The 21,878-nt window shown below is 44.1% G+C and overlaps 1 protein-coding gene across 1 annotated transcript in view; it reads left to right on the top strand.

Annotated features, from left to right (window-relative positions):
- PLG (plasminogen) overlaps positions 1–21,878 on the top strand; it is a 69,789-nt gene that overhangs the window by 40,235 nt on the left and 7,676 nt on the right. The window contains exons 12-16 of the mRNA XM_075126847.1: positions 439–587; positions 11,652–11,745; positions 14,420–14,540; positions 17,340–17,414; positions 21,469–21,609. Of these exons, the coding sequence (XP_074982948.1) occupies positions 439–587; positions 11,652–11,745; positions 14,420–14,540; positions 17,340–17,414; positions 21,469–21,609 (580 nt within the window). The remainder of the gene's footprint in view (positions 1–438; positions 588–11,651; positions 11,746–14,419; positions 14,541–17,339; positions 17,415–21,468; positions 21,610–21,878) is intronic.

The raw sequence follows: 21,878 nt of genomic DNA, 5'->3' as shown, positions 1-21,878 counted from the left end.
CCCCATTCATCTTCATTAATTGTTAACTCTGAAACCTGCAGCTCTGCTGGGAAAGCCCTGGTGACACCAACCAAGGAAGGAACTTGGTGTAATGGGAGCTTTTTCAATTGTTTTTTCCCGATCCGATTGTAGAAGATATTTAGCCTGACATTTTATGAAATAAAATTGGAATTTCATAAAATTGCTCTAAATTCACACGTTTTGTGAATTCCCAACACACATTTTGACAAAAAACAAACAACATTTTCATTATCAGTATTTTGCCCATCTCCAGCAATAATCCTAGCCTACGCTATCTTATACGTTCTTATACCATCCTGCTAGTTTATTTTTCTGCTACACCACAGGGCATGTAAGTACCAAAAGTACATAACCTCTGAATTTGGCCCAGTGATACACAGCAAAGAATCACCCTCTTATTTTCTCTCCTGGTTGCAGACTGTGTACTTGGCAATGGTAAAGACTATCGTGGCACAATAACAACCACCGCAAGTGGCAAGACTTGTCAAGAATGGAATTCTCAGAAACCTCACAGACATGAGTATTTCACGCCAGTGACTCATCCACGGGCAGGGCTGGAGAAAAACGTAAGCAGCAGTTCTGACAATACTTCCTGCCATTGAGCAGTCATTCTTTCCGCTCTGCCATGTTTGTGGATCACTGAAGAACTCTTCTTACTTTACTTTACTTTTCTCAGGACAAACTATGAACCCGATCATGTAAATCTCTTATTCAAGTAAACATATCTGCAGGTAGCCTCCCCTGCTGGAAGGAGCAGTTTGTGGTAGCAGCAGCAGCAGGGACAGAAGGGGAGGACACAAGATTGGCTCCAGGCTTCTCCAGCCACAGCACACTCCTCAAACACCCCTCTAGACAGCATCTATGACCCATCCCAGGACACAGACACTCTCCTACCCCAGCGCGCCTCTAGCTACCCTGACACTCCCCCCTGTACCCAACAGCTGCTGAGTTTTGTGTGGTTCCATATCCTATCCCTGCCATGGCTTGAGGCAGGGTGTATGTGGGAGATGGGGTGCACTCTTAGCATCGCCAATTCCCCCAATGTCATCCTCAGTAATGTGGTTTTGGCCTCCGCTGGAACCAGGCTCCCAATGATGTGAGAAACTCCAGCCTCCAAACCCCACTGGGGAATAAACTCCCTCTGATTGGCTGCCTGCCCCACTTCCCTGCCTCCTGTGGTGGAGCAGGGCTGTGCTCTCCCTTCCCATAGGAGCTGAGGAAAGTTTTGGGGTAAACCAAGAGGACAAAAGGAGTAGCTGACACCATTTTCACAGGAGGAGAGAGCAGAAAAAGCCCAGCAGAGCTCAGGATGGCTCTGCTCCCTCCTCCTCCTTCCATCCTGGGAGCAATGGGTCCATCTGCTCTCTTCCTCCCCCTTCCCCTCTGCACCCTTCAACACCTCGTATGGGAAGGGGGGGATGAAGAACCTGTGGAGCTGCAGGAGAAGCAGAGGTGCTCTGAGATGTGAGGGGGCGATGTGGAGGGCTGGGGGTGCATAATTTATTGGGCTTTGGGCAGATGTGGGGCTGTATGGCAGCAAAACTGATGTGGGGATTAGGAGGTGCCTAAGTAATTGCTGAGCTGGTGGGGTAGAGAGTTAGAATGTTGGCATCCAGGAAGAAGCTGCTTGAGGGTGTAGAGATTCCAGCCTGCGAGAACTCCTGCAGCTGGGGCCAGCTCACTGTGCTCTGCACATTTGGGGCTGCCTATAAATTACGTAACACGTTGTTTGGAGATTTTTTCAAGACCCACAACCCCACGGAACACCGAAACAAACATGACAACTGAGGACCAACCCATCCTCTAATGTGTTATGTAATTTATGGACAGTCCCTGTGGGAGAGCTGGCAACATTTTAACTGGCACATATCCAGGGGGAAGTTCAGAATTCAAAAGAAACACTGACAACAAAAAGAAAAGGAGTACTTGTGGCACCTTAGAGACTAACCAATTTATTTGAGCATAAGCTTTCGTGAGCTACAGCTCACTTCATCGGATGCATACTGTGGAAACTGCAGAAGACATTATATACACAGAGACCATGAAACAATACCTCCTCCCACCCCACTCTCCTGCTGGTAATAGCTTATCTAAAGTGATCACTCTCCTTACAATGTGTATGATAATCAAGTTGGGCCATTTCCAGCACAAATCCAGGTTTTCTCACCCTCCGCCCCCCCCCATACACAAACTCACTCTCCTGCTGGTAATAGCCCATCCAAAGTGACCACTCTCTTTACAATGTGTATGATAATCAAGGTGGGCCATTTCCAGCACAAATCCAGGTTTTCTCACCCCCCCCCTTTTTTTTTCCAAAAACTACACACACAAACTCACTCTCCTGCTGGTAATAGCTTATCCAAAGTGACCACTCTCCTTACAATGTGTATGAAAAACAACGTGGGCCATTTCCAGCACAAATCCAGGTGAGAAAACTGGAAATGGCCCACCTTGTGCTGGAAATGGCCCACCTTGTTTTTCATACACATTGTAAAGAGAGTGGTCACTTTGGATGGGCTATTACCAGCAGGAGAGTGAGTTTGTGGGGGGGGGGGGGGGCGGAGGGTGAGAAAACCTGGATTTGTGCTGGAAATGGCCCACCTTGATTATCATAGGTTTCAGAGTAACAGCCGTGTTAGTCTGTATTCACGAAAAGAAAAGGAGTACTTGTGGCACCTTAGAGACTAACCAATTTATCTGAGCATAAACTTTCGTGAGCTACAGCTCACTTCATCGGAAAGGGGGGGTGCAAGTGTTGGGAGGATTGTTCATTGTTCTTAAGATCCAAGGGTCTGGGTCTGTAGTCACCTAGGCAAATTGGTGAGGCTTTTTACCAAACCTTGTCCAGGAAGTGGGGGGCAAGGTTTTGGGAAGTATTTTGGGGGGGAAAGACGTTTCCAGACAGCTCTTCCCCAGTAACCAGTATTTGTTTGGTGGTGGTAGCGGCCAATCCAAGGACAAAGGGTGGAATATTTTGTACCTTGGGGAAGTTTTGACCTAAGCTGGTAAAGATAAGCTTAGGAGGTTTTTCATGCAGGTCCCCACATCTGTACCCTAGCGTTCAGAGTGGGGAAGGAACCTTGACATGGTGGCATAGTGGTGGGATTTACCTGAAATCATTTTGAGATCCAGTTGAGATTTTTTGAACTAGAAATACAGATTTTAAAAAGGAAATTTTTTTTCCTTTGGAAAGGAAGTCCAGAAAGCAGCTGAAACTGAAAGCAGCTTGTTTTTTCTCTGCTTTGTGGCCAAGCAGAGACAAAAGGGGATTATCTTTGTGAATTGCAGGTTTTCTTTGCCTGGAGGCAGGGTACTTAACTCCTGCAGGGAAATTCACAGTCTTCCAACCCAGAGTTTTTTTTTTTCCCTAAAAGTAAATGGGGGGGGGGGGTGTTCTACCCATTTGCCTGGAGACAAAAGTGGCAGGGATTTTTTTTTTTGGATTTTGATTTTTTACAAGGAGCACAAATTTAAAAAGGAAATTTTTTTTTCCTTTGGGCTGCTGGTAAGCAGGTTTCCAAGTAGTTGGAGGTTTTTTGCTTTGATTTGGGCCCAGAGCAGAGACAAGGGAATTGTCTTTTTCTGTAGGCTGACAATCACTATCAAAGAATAGGTATTCTATTCCAGCACAGGAAAATTTTACAGCCAAGTTTTGTTTGTTTATTTCTAAACCTCGGGTGTAAAGTTAGTTAAAAACAGAGAGGTTAGAATGACAAAATCCATGGCTCGACAGAAGCTGGAATTAGCCAGATTTCAGGCTGAGGAAAGACAAAGGGAACATGAAAGACAGATAGAACTCATGTGGCTGAAGAAGGAGGAGAAGGAACAAGAAAGGGAGGCAGCGAAAGAGGCAGCGAAAGAGGCAGAACAACACCAAGCGGCTGCTCAGGGAGAGCTATGGAAGCAAGGGACAAAGAACTGGAGGAGAAGGAAAAAGAGAGGAAGTATGTGGAGGAGATAGAGAAGATAAAGGCTCAGCAGAATATCCCAACAAACCCTAGCAATCCTTCTCCAAGTACCACTTCCCATCCCAGAAAGTTCCCCACCTACAAGGCAGGCGATGATACTGAGGCCTTCCTAGAAAACTTCGAAAGGGCCTGCCTTGGGTACAACATATCTACTGACCAATACATGGTAGAGCTGAGGCCGCAGCTCAGTGGACCCTTAGCTGAGGTGGCAGCTGAAATGCCTAAAGAACACATGAACAAGTATGAACTGTTTAAATCCGAGGCGAGAGTCGGAATGGGGATAACACCCGAGCAATCTCGTCGGAGGTTCAGACCCCTAAGGTGGAAACCAGACGTGTCATTTACCCGACATGCCTACCACATTGTGAAACATTGGGATGCCTGGATATCAGGAGCAAGTGTTGAATCTCCAGTAAATTTGCCCTTCCTAATGCAAATGGAACAATTCTTAGAGGAGGTTCCTGAGGAAATAGAAAGATACATCCTAGATGGGAAGCCCAAAACTGTAATCGAGGCAGGAGAGATTGGAGCCAGATGGGTGGAGGTGGCAGAGAAGAAGAAAACTGGTCGCAGTTGGAGCGGAGAGCAGAAGGGACAACCCCAGACCACACCCTATTACCGGGGGCCGCCCAAGGCCCCACCTACCTCCCAAAGAACCCTCCAGACCCCTTATCGTCCCACCACCCCGTTCTCCAGCAACCCACCTCGCCCCAGTGACCCGTCAGCTGGACGATGTTTTAAATGTAATGAGCTGGGGCATGTAAAGGCCAACTGCCCCAAGAACCCCAACAGATTACAGTTCATTGCACCGGAATCACACCAGAGGTCCACAGGCCCAGATACCTCCCAGATACCCTTGGAGCGGAGGGAAACTGTGAGTGTGGGCGGGAAGAAGGTCACCGCGTGGAGGGACACCGGAGCACAAGTGTCAGCTATCCATGCTTCCTTAGTGGACCCCAATTTAATCAACCCAGAGATCCAAGTGACGATTCAACCCTTCAAGTCCAACTCTTTCAATTTGCCTACAGCCAAGTTGCCTGTCCAGTACAAGGGCTGGTCAGGAACGTGGACTTTTGCAGTCTATGATGATTATTCCATCCCCATGCTGTTGGGGGAAGACTTGGCCAATCATGTGAAGCAGGCCAAGAGGGTGGGAACGGTCACCTGCAGCCAGGCTAAACAAGCCGTGAGGCCTAGCTCTGTTCCGGAAACTTCTATCAGGACCCGGTCAGAGGTGATGGACCCAGACCCCAGGCCAATGTCTGCAACAGCAGTAGAGGATCCAGTCCCAGAGACCCAGATGGAACCAATCCCAGACCCGGAACCAGCTGAACAACCAACACCAGACCCATTGCCAGCACTGAATCCAGTACTTGCAACCTCAACACCAAAGGGCCCCACCGAACCTGAACTGGCAGCAGCCCATAACCCTATACAAGAGGCTCAGCCAGAGCCTGAATCCCAACATAGTGTACCAGCGGAGAGTGGTTCACAGTCAACGGAAACAGTCCCATCCCCTACATCGCTTCCAGAGGGACCAAGCCTAGGTCCACAATCCCATGAGGAACTGATGTCTCCAACATCAAGGGAACAGTTCCAGACTGAACAGGAAGCAGATGAAAGCCTCCAGAGAGCTTGGACAGCGGCACGGAGCAACCCACCGTCTCTCAGCTCTTCTAATCGATCCAGGTTTGTTGTAGAAAGAGGACTTTTATACAAGGAAACTCTTTCTGGTGGGCACCAGGAAGACTGGCATCCTCAGAGACAGTTGGTAGTTCCAACTAAATACCAGGCCAAGCTCTTGAGCTTAGCCCATGATCACCCTAGTGGCCATGCTGAGGTGAACAGGACCAAAGACCATTTGGGGGGGTCATTCCACTGGGAGGGAATGGGCAAGGATGTTTCTACCTATGTCCTGTCTTGTGAGGTGTGCCAAAGAGTGGGAAAACCCCAAGACCAGGTCAAAGCCCCTCTCCAGCCACTCCCCATCATTGAAGTTCCATTTCAGCGAGTAGCTGTGGCTATTCTGGGTCCTTTTCCGAAAAAGACACCCAGAGGAAAGCAGTACATACTGACTTTCATGGATTTTGCCACCCGATGGCCGGAAGCAGTAGCTCTAAGCAACACCAGGGCTAAAAGTGTGTGCCAGGCACTAGCAGACATTTTTTCCAGGGTAGGTTGGCCCTCCGACATCCTCACAGATGCAGGGACTAATTTCCTGGCAGGAACTATGGAAAACCTTTGGGAAGCTCATGGGGTAAATCACTTGGTTGCCACTCCTTACCACCATCAAACAAATGGCACGGTGGAGAAGTTTAATGGAACTTTGGGGGCCATGATACGTAAATTCGTAAGTGAGCACTCCAATGATTGGGACCTAGCATTGCAGCAGTTGCTTTTTGCCTACAGAGCTGTATCACACCCCAGTTTAGGGTTTTCCCCATTTGAACTTGTATATGGCCGTGAGGTTAAGGGGCCATTGCAGTTGGTGAAGCAGCAATGGGAGGGATTTACACATTCTCCAGGAACTAACATTCTGGACTTTGTAACCAACCTACAAAACACCCTCCGAACCTCTTTAGCCCTTGCTAAAGAAAACTTACAGGATGCTCAAAAAGAGGAAAAAGCCTGGTATGATAAACATGCCAGAGAGCGTTCCTTCAAAGTAGGGGACCAGGTCATGGTCTTAAAGGCGCTCCAGGCCCATAAAATGGAAGCATCGTGGGAAGGGCGATTCACGGTCCAGGAGCGCCTGGGAGCTGTTAATTATCTCATAGCATTCCCCACCTCCAACCGAAAGCCTAAGGTGTACCATATTAATTCTGTAAAGCCGTCCGAGCGTGGTGTGGGAGCAGCTTTAATGCAGAAAGGACCTGATCAAGAATTCCACCCTGTAGTGTTTCTCAGCAAAAAACTGTCTGAGAGGGAAAGCAACTGGTCAGTCACTGAAAAAGAATGTTACGCCATTGTCTACGCTCTGGAAAAGCTACGCCCATATGTTTGGGGACGGTGTTTCCACCTGCAAACCGACCATGCTGCACTGAAGTGGCTTCACACCATCAAAGAAAATAGCAAAAAACTTCTTCGGTGGAGTTTAGCTCTCCAAGATTTTGATTTCGACATCCAACACATCTCAGGAGCTTCTAACAAAGTGGCTGATGCACTCTCCCGTGAAAGTTTCCCAGAATCAACTGGTTAAAATCATCCTTGAGATGTAGAAAATATTGTTAGTCTTTATGTACTTGGTAGTATATTTAGAGATGCATGTGTCTTATTAACTCTGTTTTTCCTAGAGCTCCAGGAAGAAATCCCAGCCAGTGTTTCACCCTAGCTGAGATTTGGGGGGCGTGTCATAAATATAAAGGGAAGGGTAAACCCCTTTAAAATCCCTCCTGGCCAGAGGAAAAACTCCTCTCACCTGAAAAGGGTTAAGAAGCTAAAGGTAACCTCGCTGGCACCTGACCAAAATGACCAATGAGGAGACAAGATACTTTCAAAAGCTGGGAGGAGGGAGAGAAACAAAGGGTCTCTGTCTGTCTATGTGCTGTTTCTGCTGGGGATAGACCAGGAATGGAGTCTTAGAACTTTTAGTAAGTAATCTAGCTAGGTACGTGTTAGATTATGATTTCTTTAAATGGCTGAGAAAAGAATTGTGCTGAATAGAATAACTATTTCTGTCTGTGAATCTTTTTTGTAACTTAAGTTTTTGCCTAGAGGGATTCTCTATGTTTTGAATCTAATTACCCTGTAAGGTATCTACCATCCTGATTTTACAGAGGTGATTTCTTTACTTCTATTTACTTCTATTTCTATTAAAAGTCTTCTTGTAAGAAAACTGAATGCTTTTTCATTGTTCTCAGATCCAAGGGTTTGGGTCTGTGGTCACCTATGCAAATTGGTGAGGCTTTTTATCCAACATTTCCCAGGAAAGGGGGGGTGCAAGTGTTGGGAAGTATTTGGGGGGAAAGACATTTCCAAACAGCTCTTCCCCAGTAACCAGTATTTGTTTGGTGGTGGTAGCGGCCAATCCAAGGACAAAGGGTGGAATATTTTGTACCTTGGGGAAGTTTTGACCTAAGCTGGTAAAGATAAGCTTAGGAGGTTTTTCATGCCTTGTTTATCATACACATTGTAAGGAGAGTGATCACTTTAGATAAGCTATTACCAGCAGGAGAGTGGGGTGGGAGGAGGTATTGTTTCATGGTCTCTGTGTATATAATGTCTTCTGCAGTTTCCACAGTATGCATCCGATGAAGTGAGCTGTAGCTCATGAAAGCTTATGCTCAAATAAATTGGTTAGTCTCTAAGGTGCCACAAGTACGCCTTTTCTTTTTGCGAACACAGACTAACACGGCTGTTACTCTAAAAACTGACAACAATACCTTTTAAAAGAAATCTCCTGATTTTGGAACCTTTGGAGATGGAATTCTGCACTCTCGTTCATCCATGAGAAATGATGCACCTGGAGAAACCCAAATCTTGGCAGCTTTGATAGTCCCCTTGACATTAATGGACCTGCAAGTACCAGTAAAGTCTACTTGCATGAGTATGCTTTTGCAGGATCAGGCCCTGTTTGTTTGTTTTTGTTATGTTTGTAATCTAACAACATAAGTGCTTTTCTTTCATGAACTGAAATTAGGGCGTATTTATCAGAACTGTCCTTTGCACTTGAGTGGGGGTTGATTTTGGGAAAGGTTAACGGATGCATCCAAACATAATTCACTAATATGATATAAAATGTGTATTCCTCAGAGAGGGAATCACATGGGCTATGCTGTGGTCATTTCTTGGAGGGAGATTCGTTGGAGGAAGATTCATTCCCCTTCCTACCACCTGCACAAATCTCCAGCACCTGGCCCAGAATTTCAGATTGAGCCCCGGGAGAAGGATTTGCCCCTAAGATGTGGCTAAGTGGCACAGCTGGTTAATGCACTCGGCTGAAATTGGGGCAAGAGCCTGTTTGACATAGTTCTTTTTTAAAATGATAAAATGCATTGAGATAAAATTCTGAGTGCAGATAAAATCAATTACATCTTACACCACAGCACCTTCATAGAATCATAGAATATCAGGGTTGGGAGGGACCTCCGGAGATCATCTAGTCCAAGTCCCTGCTCAAAGCAGGACCAATCCCCAACTAAATCATCCCAGCCAGGGCTTTCTCAAGCCTGACCTTAAAAACCTCTAAGGAAGGAGATTCCACAACCTCCCTAGGTAACCCATTCCAGTGCTTTACCACCCTCCTAGTGAAAAAGTTTTTCTTAATATCCAACCTAAACCTCCTCCACTGCAACTTGAGACCATTACTCCTCCTTCTGTCCTCTGGTACCACTGAGAACAGTCTAAATCCATCCTCTTTGGAACTCTCTTTTAGGTAGTTGAAAGCAGCTATCAAATCCCCCCTCATTCTTCTCTTCTGCAGACTAAATAATCCCAGTTCCCTCAGCCTCTCCTCATAACTCATGTGCTCCAGCCCCCTAATCATTTTTGTTGCCCTCCACTGGACTCTTTCCAATTTTTCCACATCCTTCTTGGAGTGTGGGGTCCAAAACTGGACACAGTACTCCAGATGAGGTCTCACCAACGCCGAATAGAGGGGAATGATCATGTCCCTCGATCACCTGGCAATGCTCCTACTTATATAGCCCCAAATGCCGTTAGCCTTCTTGGCAACAAGGGCACACTGTTGACTCATATCCAGCTTCTCGTCCACTGTGAGCCCTAGGTCCTTTTCTGCAGAACTGCTGCCTAGCCATTTGGTCCCCAGTCTGTAGCAGTGCATGGGATTCTTCCGTCCTAAGTGCAGGACTCTGCACTTGTCCTTGTTGAACCTCATCAGATTTCTTTTGGCCCAATCCTCTAATTTCTCTAGGGCCCTCTGTATCCTATCCCTACCCTCCAGCATATGTACCACTCCTCCCAGTTTAGTGTCATCTGCAAACTTGCTGAGGGTGCAATCCATGCCATCCTCCAGATCATTAATGAAGATATTGAACAAAACTGGCCCGAGGACTGACCCTTGGAGCACTCCTCTTGATACTGGCTGTCAGCTAGACATGGAGCCATTGATCACTATCCGTTGAGCCCGACGATCTAGCCAGCTTTCTATCCACCTTATAGTCCCATTCATCCAGCCCATACTTCTTTAACTTGCTGGCAAGAACACTGTGGGAGACCGTATCAAAAACTTTGCTAAAGTCAAGGAATAACATGTCCACTGCTTTCCCCTCATCCACAGAGCCAGTTATCTCATCATAGAAGGCAATTAGGTTAGTCAGGGATGACTTGCCCTTGGTGAATCCATGCTGATTGTTCCTGATCACTTTCCTCTCCTCTAAGTGCTTCAGAATTGATTCCTTGAGGACCTGCTCCATAATTTTTCCAGGGACTAAGGTGAGGCTGACTGGCCTGTAGTTCCCAGGATCCTCCTTCTTTCCTTTTTTATAGATGGGCACTACATTAGCCTTTTTCCAGTCGTCCGGGACTTCCCCCGATCGCCATGAGTTTTCAAAGGTAATGGCCAATGGCTCTGCAATCACATCAGCCAACTCCTTTAGCACCCTCAGATGCAGCGCTCATCCAGCTTTTCTAAATAGCCCTGAACCACTTCTTTCTCCACCAAGGGCTGGTCACCTCCTCCCCATACTGTGCTTCCCAGTGTAGTAGTCTTGGAGCTGACCCTGTTCATGAAGTCAGAGGCAAAAAAAAGCATTGAGTACATTCGCTTTTTCCACATCCTCTGTCACTAGGTTGCCTCCCTTATTCACTGAGGGGCCCACACTTTCCTTGACCTTCTTCTTGTCATCCTTGTTGACCTTGTCTTCTTCTTCCCAATAGAAAAGACCCTAGCTCCCACCCCACATGCAAAGCAATTCCCTCCCTCCTAAGTATTAACTCAGGGAAAAGCCTGTGTAAATAAACATATGCTAATGATATTGGTGGCCTCATCCTGTTCCACTGGGTATGTTTATTGACCAAAAAACCCACAAGAAAATTCAGCATATTTGGCAGTCTTCTCAGGGGGCAGCTCACAACTGAGACAAATGGTGGAGAGGGGAGGAAACATTTAGACATTTCTTAGCACTGCGGTATTTAAGCAGGTTGGGATTGATGTGCATTGGCAAGCTATGTAGGAGAAGCTTCCACTGTAGCTGCCTGGCCCCATGACATACGGGGTCCTTTGCAAACCTCGGAAAGATGCTCTTTGGCATCTCCTCAAGATCTTGAAAACAAAGTGGGCTTTGGCAATATGCTTAGCATTGGCTTAATCACTCTGACTTCAGTGGGAATAGAGTTAGGCCAGCACTGAGCGCTCTAGGAAAATCCCATCTTATGTTTGTTGTACTCTTGAGTCCATAGGATCAATCAGAGATTCAGGCTGGCTCTGCTACTTGTGACTTGCCTGGTTGAAGAAAGTTGTGTCAGTTTTATTTTCATGACATTTCACTTAATTCATCGAACCGTTTTGAGAAAAAGAAAACAAAGGATTTTATTGCAATGAGAATAAATGATTATCAACAAAACAGTGAAATATTGTCTGGGGGGAAAAATCCAACGTTTAGTTTTATATTATTATAAAAGCATAAATCAATTGACTTTTTAATTCCCTTCTTAATATTCAGGGCTTTACTGTTTGTTTGTTCATTTCTGTATTTATTACAGTATTGCAGGAATCCTGACGGAGATATTAATGGTCCTTGGTGCTATACGACAGACCCAAGGAAAGCCTGGGAATACTGTGAAATCACCGAGTGCCGTAATTATTCTTTAAAGAGTCTTGTCTCCCCCATTTATGCTTTTGAAAATGTTTTTATGACACTTGCAATGGGTAATTTTATTTTTCAATCTGAGTGGAAAAGACAGGCTTTAACAATAGCTTTATATTTCAAATTATAGCTCCATGTAACTGACAACAGCATCTGCTGGTAATAATCAGCTAAAGTTTAGGTAAAAAAGTTGGGTGTAATCTCTACAAGATTGTCTGATCCCGACAGAATATGCTGTTTGTCATTGCTGGAGGTGGTCATCCAAAAACTGAAGCACCTGACATCACTAGTCACTCTTAAACATCTTAGGCAAACTCTACACAGAGATTCTTATTCATGGTTGTAACTAAACCCCACCCCAGAGTATGGGCCTGGTCCCAAGCCCATTGAATTGAATGGGAGTCTTCCAATTGGCTACAGTGGGTTTTGGATCAGGCCCTAAATCTGCAGGTTGTTCTCAGTGCTATTGGGTGGGACAGATGCAGGAGAAGGCTGAGCCAGGCTGACCTAGAGATACGCTTACTTAGTGTATCTCTCTGGGATCCTCTGCTGGAGGGATGCAGTCCGAGACATACAAATAAATCTGCCCTTCCCTGGCAAAATGCTCTTCATGCTAGCTGGGGAGTGAATCTGGCCCTAAATATTTAATTTGTTTACTTAAAAAGAAAGGCATTTGGGGGTCAATAAAGGGAAAGTGTTGAGGGATGCATGTTTTACTCCAAGCTTTTTATTGAATTTAAAGAGCAAGGCTCATATTCTAGCTTCTGGGACACATGAACAGGAGCTGCATGCATGCGTCTGACAAAACTCAGGCAGCGGGTGGGCTGTGACTGCTGCTTGCCACACTGATCATAATCATCTCACTCTCACCTTGTGCTCTCCACCCCCACGTTTGTTGTATCTACTGGTTGTCTTTTGTCTTACAGTTACATTGTAAGCTATTTGGGGTAGGGGCTGGCATTTTTTTATGTATGTACAGTGCCTAGCACAATGAGGTAGTGGCCGGTAGGCCATACCGCAATACAAATAAATAACCACAACAACAGTGACCTGAAATGAGACTATCCCCACTACATGCTTTCTAAAGATTTTATTTATTTATGTTGCAACGGTTAATCATTCATATCCAAAACATTGTGTGCAAATCAAAACCCTAGGACCCACTGAATGAAATAGGAGGTCTGAGTGCATATGGAAGTCAAGATGTAGCTCCAACTTTTTAGCTCTCTGGAAAAGGATTTTGAAAGTTCGGAAAAACATGAGCACTCTGGTTTGCCTGTAATGGCAAATATTACATGGACCACAAACATTTTTCCCAGAACAACTTATTTGAAACAGTAACTAATAAAAGGTGGTTTTGAGAGATCTCGCCCTAAAAATAGCCAGACTAGCTGAAACCTTTAAAAAAATTAAATAAAGTATATGCAAATATGTTACACTGTGCCTAATGTGCACACAAAAGGGCTTGAAAATGCCGCCTATGGCCAGGAGCTGGATTGCCTGTCAGTTAATTAATTAATTATGTGTTGTTGTACTATGGAAGCATCTAGAAGCCACGGCCCACTGTGTTAAGCACTGTACAAGCATAAAACAAAGAGACAATCCCTGCCCTAAGAAATTATATAATTTCTCCACTCTGTATTTTTGTAAGATGGACACATGATGCTTGTCCTTTGGTGAGTATCCCTGACCAAACCCCAGAACAGAGCAGGTAAGCAGAGTAAGGGATTCTGCAAGATACACACACCACAACTGTAAACCAACCCCACTGGCTTTATTGTGGTGGGTCACTTGTTGGGGTATACAAACTCCACACTAGAGAAGAAGGGGTTAAGGAGCTGCTCTGGGCCCAGGCGGCCTCACCCCACCCCACCTGCAAAGGCTGGAGGAGGAGGTTAAAGAGAGCAGCTGAATGGCAGGCAGACAGTGGAAGTAAACTGCACTCCCAATGAGCTACTGTGGCCTGACCATTCCTGCAAAGAAAGGACTGGTGAAACTGTGAAGGTCAGAATCTTTATTTTTATTTTCAGTTCTTTACTTTACCCTATGAGAAGAGAGGGTGCTGGTAGCAAGTGATCCAGGGAGACAGCCATAAGATGCCCACCATTATGCCTAGATCAGACCCTGGTGGAGAGGATGGTCCTGGATTTCCCTAACACTTTTAAAGAGGGACAGCTCTTTTGGCAGGGAACACAGAGACAGTGACTGAACTTCATTTACCATTGCTCCAGATTAGTTTAAATACAGTCAGAAGATATGGCTTGTAGGGTTGCTGTACTCGGTCAGAGATGTAAGGGTACTTACTGAGGCAATTTGGGGAATGTGTTTTCTTTTTTTTCTTTTGTTCTTTTCCCCTTACTGTAATTTTAGCCCCGTTTTTGTTTCTGACTCGCTGATATCCAATACATCTGTAAACTCTTTGCCATGTAAATCAATGTGTTGTCATCTTGAAAGCAATATTTTGGTCACAGACATTATTAACTGTTCCAGATCAGAATAACCTAACAAAGTTTATGCAGTTTTTGCTGTGTAATTGCTTCATAAAGAGTGACAAACCAGAGAAGGTGTAAAGATAACCTTCCTCTCCCCATTTATTTAAATGTATTGTGGATGGTATGACAGCTGCTTAAAAATTCTTCAGGTTGACTTCATTTCATTCTTTAGCTCCTCCCGAATATGAGTGTGGAAAAGCCAAGACCGCTCCAAAGCTGTGCCCTACAAGGATTGTGGGCGGGTGTGTTTCAAATCCACACTCTTGGCCCTGGCAAATCAGTCTCAGGACAAGGTATAACTATTCCACATTGCATTACAACTTAGAAAGCACCTCACTACATGGGGCACCTCAGCAACAACTTTACAGAAAGGACTTCACTCTTCATGTTTCTCTATGTGGAGCTGACGCCTTCTGGAGAGTAGTCTTGATCTCTCCCTAAAAATGCCCCCAAACTGAAATGCCTCTAAAATAAATCTTTTCAACAAAATATATTGCACAACATTTTTTCCTCTTGACAAGATTGTCCCAAGCTAGTAAATGTAATGTAGTTAACTAGAACCCCTCCCATTTTTGTCCTAAACATTTACATAGGGCCGATTTGAACTACTCGTCCAAAATGTGCTTTAATTTTAGTGACATAGGAAACAAATAATTCCCATTGAACGCAACGGGAGTTATTTGTATCCATGCCATGGGGATTTAGACCCGGGGTGGAGCCAGCAATTTAAAATTTGTACAGATGGTTTTCTGTCATCCCTGCTTATATGGGATCCAGTCCTGTTTCCACTGGAGCCAAAGGCAATACTTCCATTGACTGTGATCAGAGCTGTATCAAAGCCATAATCTCCAGGACCGAACATTTTCAGTGTCATATTGGTTGTGGTTAGTTATAGAGATCTAGCAGTGCTAAGAAAAGGCCTGATGAAAATGCTCACAAAAATCTGCTGGTCACCATAAAAAATAATGTCCTCAAGACAATGAAAATTGTATACCTTGGCATCAGTGATATATGCCTACCTACTCACAGCTATGCAGCGTTGCAAGCTTTTGAAATTTGTCCAGTAGGACACCACAAAGCAAATGGTTAAGATTAGGGCTGTCAATTAATCGCAGTTAACTCACGCGATTAACTCAAAAAAATTAATTGTGATTAAAAAAATTGATCACGACTAATCGCACTGTTAAACAATAGAATACCAATTGAAATTTATTAAATATTTTCAGATGTTTTTCTACATTTTCAAATATATTGATTTCTATTACAACACAGAATACAAAGTGCATAGTGCTCACTTTATATTATTATTTTTATTACAAATATTTGCACTGTAAAAATGATAAAAGAAATAGTATCTTTCAATTCACCTCATACAAGTACTGTAGTGCAATCTCTTTATCATGAAAGTGCAACTTACAAATGTAGATTTTTTTTCTTCCATAACTGCTGTCAAAAACAAAACAATGTAAAACTTTAGAGCCTACAAGTCCACTCAGTCCTACTTCTTGTTCAGCCAATCGCTAAGACAAACAAGTCTGTTTACATTTACAGGAGATACTGCTGCCTGCTTCTTATTTACAATGTCACCTGAAAGTGAGAACAGGCATTCGCATGGCACTTTTATAGCTGGCATTGAAAGGTATTTACGTGCTAGATATGCTAAATATTTGTATGCCCCATCATGCTTCAGCCACCATTCCAGAGGACATGCTTCCATACGGATGATGCTCGTTAAAAAATAATGCGCTAATTACATTTGTGACTGAACTCCTTGAGGGAGAATTGTATTTCTCCTGCTCTGTTTTACCCACATTCTGCATATATTTCATGTTATAGACGTCTCGGATGATGACCCAGCACATGTTTGTTTTAAGAACACTTTCACAACAGATTTGACAAAACGCAAAGAAGATGCCAATGTGAGATTTCTAAAAATAGCTGCAGCACTTGACCCAAGGTTTAAGAATCAAAAATGCGGTCCAAAATCTGAGAGGGACAAGATGTGGAGCATGTTTGCAGAAGTCTTAAAAGGGCAAAACTCAGATGCGGAAACTACAGAGCCTGAACCACCAAAAAAGAAAATCAACCTTCTGCTGGTGGCATCTGACTCAGATGATGAAACTAAACATGCATCAGTCCGCTCTGCTTTGGATCATTATCGAGCAGAACCCATTATCAGTTTGGACGCATGTCCTATGGAGTGGTGGTTGAAGATGAAGAGACATATGAATCTTTAGCGCATCTGGCATGTAAATATCTTGCAATGCCTGCTACAAGAGTGCCATGCAAACGCTGGTTCTCACTTTCAGGTGACATTGTAAACAAGAAGCAGGCAGCATTATCTCCTGCAAATTGTAACCAAGTTTGTTTTTCTGAGTGATTGTCTGAAGCAGGACTGAGTGGACTTGTAGGCTCTAAAGTTTTACATTGTTTTATTTTTCAATGCAGTTATTTTGTGTACATAATTCTACATTTGTAAGTTCAACTTTCATGATAGAGAGATTTCACTACAATACTTGTATGACATGAATTGAAAAATACTATTTCTTTTGTTTTTTACAGTGCAAATATTTGTAATAAAAATAAATATAAAGTAAGCAATATACACTTTGTATTCTGTGTTGTAACTGAAATCAATATATTTGAAAATGTAGAAAATATCCAAAAATATGTAAATAAATGGTATTCCATTATTGTTTAACAACACGATTAATCATGCAATCAATCTTTTTAATCACATGGTTAATAGCGATGAATTTTTGTAATCGCTTGACAGCCCTGGTTAAGATATGTCATAATATTGATTATACTTCTGAACACAGAACCCTCCTGTTGAAATTGGGACAATCTTTGAAAATTCAAGAGAGGTGTCAACTATCTTTTCTCATGTTTTGAGCCAACCAAACCTCAGCTCTTGATGAAAATCAGTATTTTCTTTCTCATGATCTGTAGAATAAAATCTGGGAATCCTAAAAGCTCCTGAATAAGTGAAGTTGATGGTTTACTAGTAGTCCTCACTGTGCATTGCTGTGATAGTGGAGAATTAACTTCACATTCTCAAACTAATCTCATGCCTTTCCTCTCTATTCCAGTTTCAACATGCACTTTTGTGGTGGCACTCTGATAGCCCCACAGTGGGTTCTTACCGCCAAACACTGCTTAGACAGGTAAGTGTCTATTGTAGCCTGCTGCAGATATTTCCTACAACTGGAGAGGCATATCAAAGAGGGAAAAAAGTGTGCTTGGCAAAGTGTTTCTTTGATCTGTCTGAACCAGAAGCTGGCTTTTGCCAGAAGCTGGGAATGAGCGACAGGAGATGGATCACTTGATGATTACCTGTTCTGTTCATTCCCTCTGGGGCACCTGGCATTGGCCACTGTCGGAAGACAGGATACGGGCTAGATGGATCTTTGGTCTGATCAAGAGGGCCATTCTTATGTTCTTATACTCTTAACCAGCCAATGCTTCACCTACATGATGGCTCTTAGAGTGGTTAACTGCTCTGTTACTTCTCATCCCCAAGCTCAGTTCATTCAAGTTAGAGCAGAGAGAAAGAGATAGGGTAACAGTGAGGTTCCTTACTGAATAATGAACCTGTTCATATCTGTAAGGGCAGCACAGTCAGGCCCTGATTTTGTGCTTGTGTAATAAGCAAGAGAGATGCTCAGATATCTCAAGAGAGCAACTTACCATCTTGAGGAATCACCCAGCTATGTGAAGCTGACACACTGATGGCTGAAAAGAAAGCTTCATGTCATAATAAATGTTAGTGGGATGCTTGGCGAGACCTTAATAAGCAAAACTCTGCATCCAAAACAGAGTATCTAGTCATCTGACTTCATGGTTGCTGTAGCTGTAAGAGTTACAGCATTTGCCGTTTTATTGTTGTATTCAAACTGTGACGTAGATCAGTGCTGCTCAAAGTGGTGATCCGCGGACCGGTGCGGGTCCGGCTAGCCATCAGCTGCCGGTCTGCGCGCACATTGGAAAAAGAAAATGCCGGTCCCCCACATCAGATAGCTTGAGAAGCACTGACGTAGATGACATTTATAGATGTAAAATTCCAGCTGAGACCAGAACATGCTTTGTTTTTCAGATTCTGATACAAAGAGATGGCCAAAAATATGATTACATAGACCAATAGACTTAAAGACCAGAAGGGGTCATTGTGATCATCTAATCTAACCTCCTGCACATTACAGGCCACAGAACCTCACCCACCTTCTCCTGTAATAGACCTCTAACCTCTGGCTGAGTTATTGAAATCCTCAAATCATGGTTTAAAGACTTCAAGTTACAGAGAATCCCCCATTTACTCAAGTTTAAACCAGCAAATGGCCTGTGCCCCATGGTACAGAGGAAGGCGAACCCCCCCTCCAGAGTCTCTGTCAATCTGACTTGTGGGAAAATTCCTTCCCAACCCAAAATATAGCAATCAGTTGAACCCTGAGCATGCCAGCAAAACCCACTGGCCAAACTCCTGGGAAAGCATTCTCAATAATAACTCAGAGCCCTCCCCATCTAGTGCCCCAGCTCTGGCCATTGGGGATTTTTGCTAATAGCAGTCACAGATGGGCCACATGCCATTGTAGGCAGTCTCATCATACATCCCCTCCAAAAACTTTTCAAGCTGAGCCTTGAAGCCGGTTAGGTTTTGCGCCCCCCTTGCTTACCTTGGAAGGCTGTTCCAGACTTTCATTCCTCTGATGCTTAGAAGCCTTCTGATTTCAAACCTAAACTTGTTGATGGCCACTTTATATCCATTTGTTCTTGTGTCAACACTAGCCCTTAACTTAAATAATTCCTCCCCCTCCCTGGTGTTTGTCCCTCTAATGTATTGATAGAGAGCAATCCTATCTCCTGCAGCCTTTGTTTGGTTAGCAAGCTAAGCAAGCTAAGCAAGCCATACTCCTTGAGTCTCCTTTTGTAAGGAAGGGTTTCCATTCCTCTGATCATCCTAGTAGCCCTTCTCTTCAGTGTTCCAGTTTGAATTCATCCTTCTTAACCATGGGAGACCAGAACTGAACACAGTATTACAGGTGGAGTCCCACCAGTGTATTGTATAATGTCAATAACACTTCCCTATCTTTACTGGAAATACCTCGCCTGATGCACCCTAGGATTGCATTAGCCTTTTCACAGTCACATCACATTGGCGGCTCATAGTCATCCTGTAATTGACAAATAAACCCAGGTCTTTCTCCTCCTCCGTCGCTTCCAACTGATACGTCCCCAGTTTATAGCAAAAATTCTTGTTGTCAGTCCCTAAATGCATGACCTTGCACTTTGCATTGTTAAATTTAATCCCATTTATATGACTCCAGTTTATAAGGTCCCCCAGATCTTCTTGTATGATATTCCGGTCCTCCTCTGTATTAGCAGTACCTCTCAACTTTGTGTCATGTGCAAATTTTATTAGCACATCCCCACTTTTTGTGCCAAGGTAATGGATGAAAATGTTAAATATGGTTGGTCCCAAGACTGAACCCTGAAGAACTCCACTAGTAACCTCCCTCCAGCCTGACAGTTCACCTTTCAGTATGACCCGTTGTAGTCTCCCCTTTTGCCAGCTCCTCAACTACCTTTCAATTCTCATATTAATCTCCATCTTCCCCAGTTTAACTAATAATTTCCCATGTGGAAGTGTATCAAATGCCCTACTGAAATCCAGGTAGATTAGATCTAGGGCTTTTCCTTTGTTTAAAAAAATCTGTTATCTTCTCAAAGAATGAGATTTACCTTTTGTAAACCATGTTATACTTTATCCCAATTACCCTTTACCTCTATGTCCTTAACTATTTTCTCTTTCAAAATTTCTTCCAAGACCTTGCATACAATTGAGGTCAAACCAATGAGCCTGTGGTTTCCTGGATCACTTTTTTCCCTTTCTTAAAAATAGGAAGTATATTAGCAACTCTCCAGTCATAGAGTGTGGCCCCTGAGTTCACAGATACATTAAAAATCCTTGCTGTTGGGCTTGCAATTTCATGTGGCAGTTCCTTTAATATTCTGGGATGTGGAGCGCGGCAAATTTTCTACTAGCTAGAGAACTATACCTACTACTAGCTTTAGCTCAATATGAAAGATTTAATGGGAATAACAGTGAAAGAACCCTGATGAGAAGCCTACCCCCCTCCAACTCCCACCATGCTAGCTTCAGCTAAAAGGAAGGATGCTGTGATTAATACCAGGGTGCTATCTCCTGAACTTACTGAAGGAGTCTATCCTTCATATCAGTGCCTGGTAGGTCAATGCCTGATAAAAGTGATGCTCCCTTGTTTATGTAGGCTCTTGAACACCACACTCATCACTGTAGTAATCTGTGCACCTATCCACCCCTCCCATGCCTACCTTCCTCTGCTTGCTGATAGAGCAAAAGACATCTTCCCAGAGTTTAGGGCGGGAGGGATAGCTCAGTGGTTTGAGCACTGGCCTGCTAAACCCAGGGTTGTGAGTTCAATCCTTGAGGGGGCCATTTGGGATCTGGGGCAAAAATTGGGGATTGGTCCTGCTTTGAGCAGGGGGGTTGGACTAGATGACCTCCTGAGGTCCCTTCCAACCCTGAGATTCTATGATTCTTCCCCTATCCCCTTCCTAGCACCTCAGTCTAACCACGGCACCATTCTGCCCTCTCCCACTTTTCTGGGTGCTGCAAAGCCAGATGGGATCTCCACCCCTCTATCTATCCCCCAACCAGCTGCTGCTGCATGGGGTGGGTTTGTGTCAACACTCTTCTACCCTTTTCCCAGTCTTTTGGTTGCTGGGGCAGAGGGGGAGAGCATATGTCTACACCTTGTTTCAGGTCTTCCTCCCCAGTAAATAGCTCCACTACCTGCCTCTGTTGCTGCTTGGATCTTGGTCAAACATTGTAAGTGACACTGTACCTCCTGTGCATCTTCCTTCAGAGGGATTTAAGGAGCAGCTGACATTGATCACATGTTCACTGTTGCTACTCGGGAAAGCAGCAGCAGAGCCACTGGAGCAGTATATCTGCAGATTCAGGAAGAAAACATGACATCACTTTATAGACTGTGGATTTCTTCATAACTATGAGAGAGCTAAACATTAAAAAAAAAACTAATGCTTAGATTTTTGCAAAAATCATCAGTATGTCCCAGCTCCCTATCAACTACGGTTCTTCAGGACTTGCTCCCCACTCAGCAGGGGTGCAAGCCCTGATTATCTGTATAGAACCTCACCATGTTCAATCACCTCTTCCAGGTCACCCAGGCCATCTGCATACAGGATCTTCCTTGGACTACACACTGAAAAGGCGGAGGAGTCGTCTGTGCAAATCCGAGAGGTTGAGAAAATAGTCAAGGAACCTGGTAGGGCAGACATTGCCTTGCTGAAGATGCGCAGGTATTGTTTCAGCCAAAGCTTTCCCCCTAAAGCCCTTTAGGCTGAAGTCATGAGTGTCCTTGTCAGGATTTAGATCTGACAAATACGTGGTGTGGAAGTGACTAGTTAATGGACAGTGGGCAGCTACCCATACCACAAAGTGTATAAAGTCATTTCTAAGCATTTATTACAGGCTTCAAAAATGTGTTTACATCTATGCAGAATACACGTTAATGACAGAGAAGATTATTGAAAATACTACAGAACAGACCAGTTTCCATCATAGAAAT

Source organism: Caretta caretta, chromosome 3 (genome assembly GCF_965140235.1).
Source record: "Caretta caretta isolate rCarCar2 chromosome 3, rCarCar1.hap1, whole genome shotgun sequence".
Classification (NCBI taxonomy): domain Eukaryota; kingdom Metazoa; phylum Chordata; order Testudines; family Cheloniidae; genus Caretta; species Caretta caretta.
The sequence above is the reverse complement of the archived record's forward strand: the minus strand, read 5'-3'. Positions and strand labels throughout refer to the sequence as shown.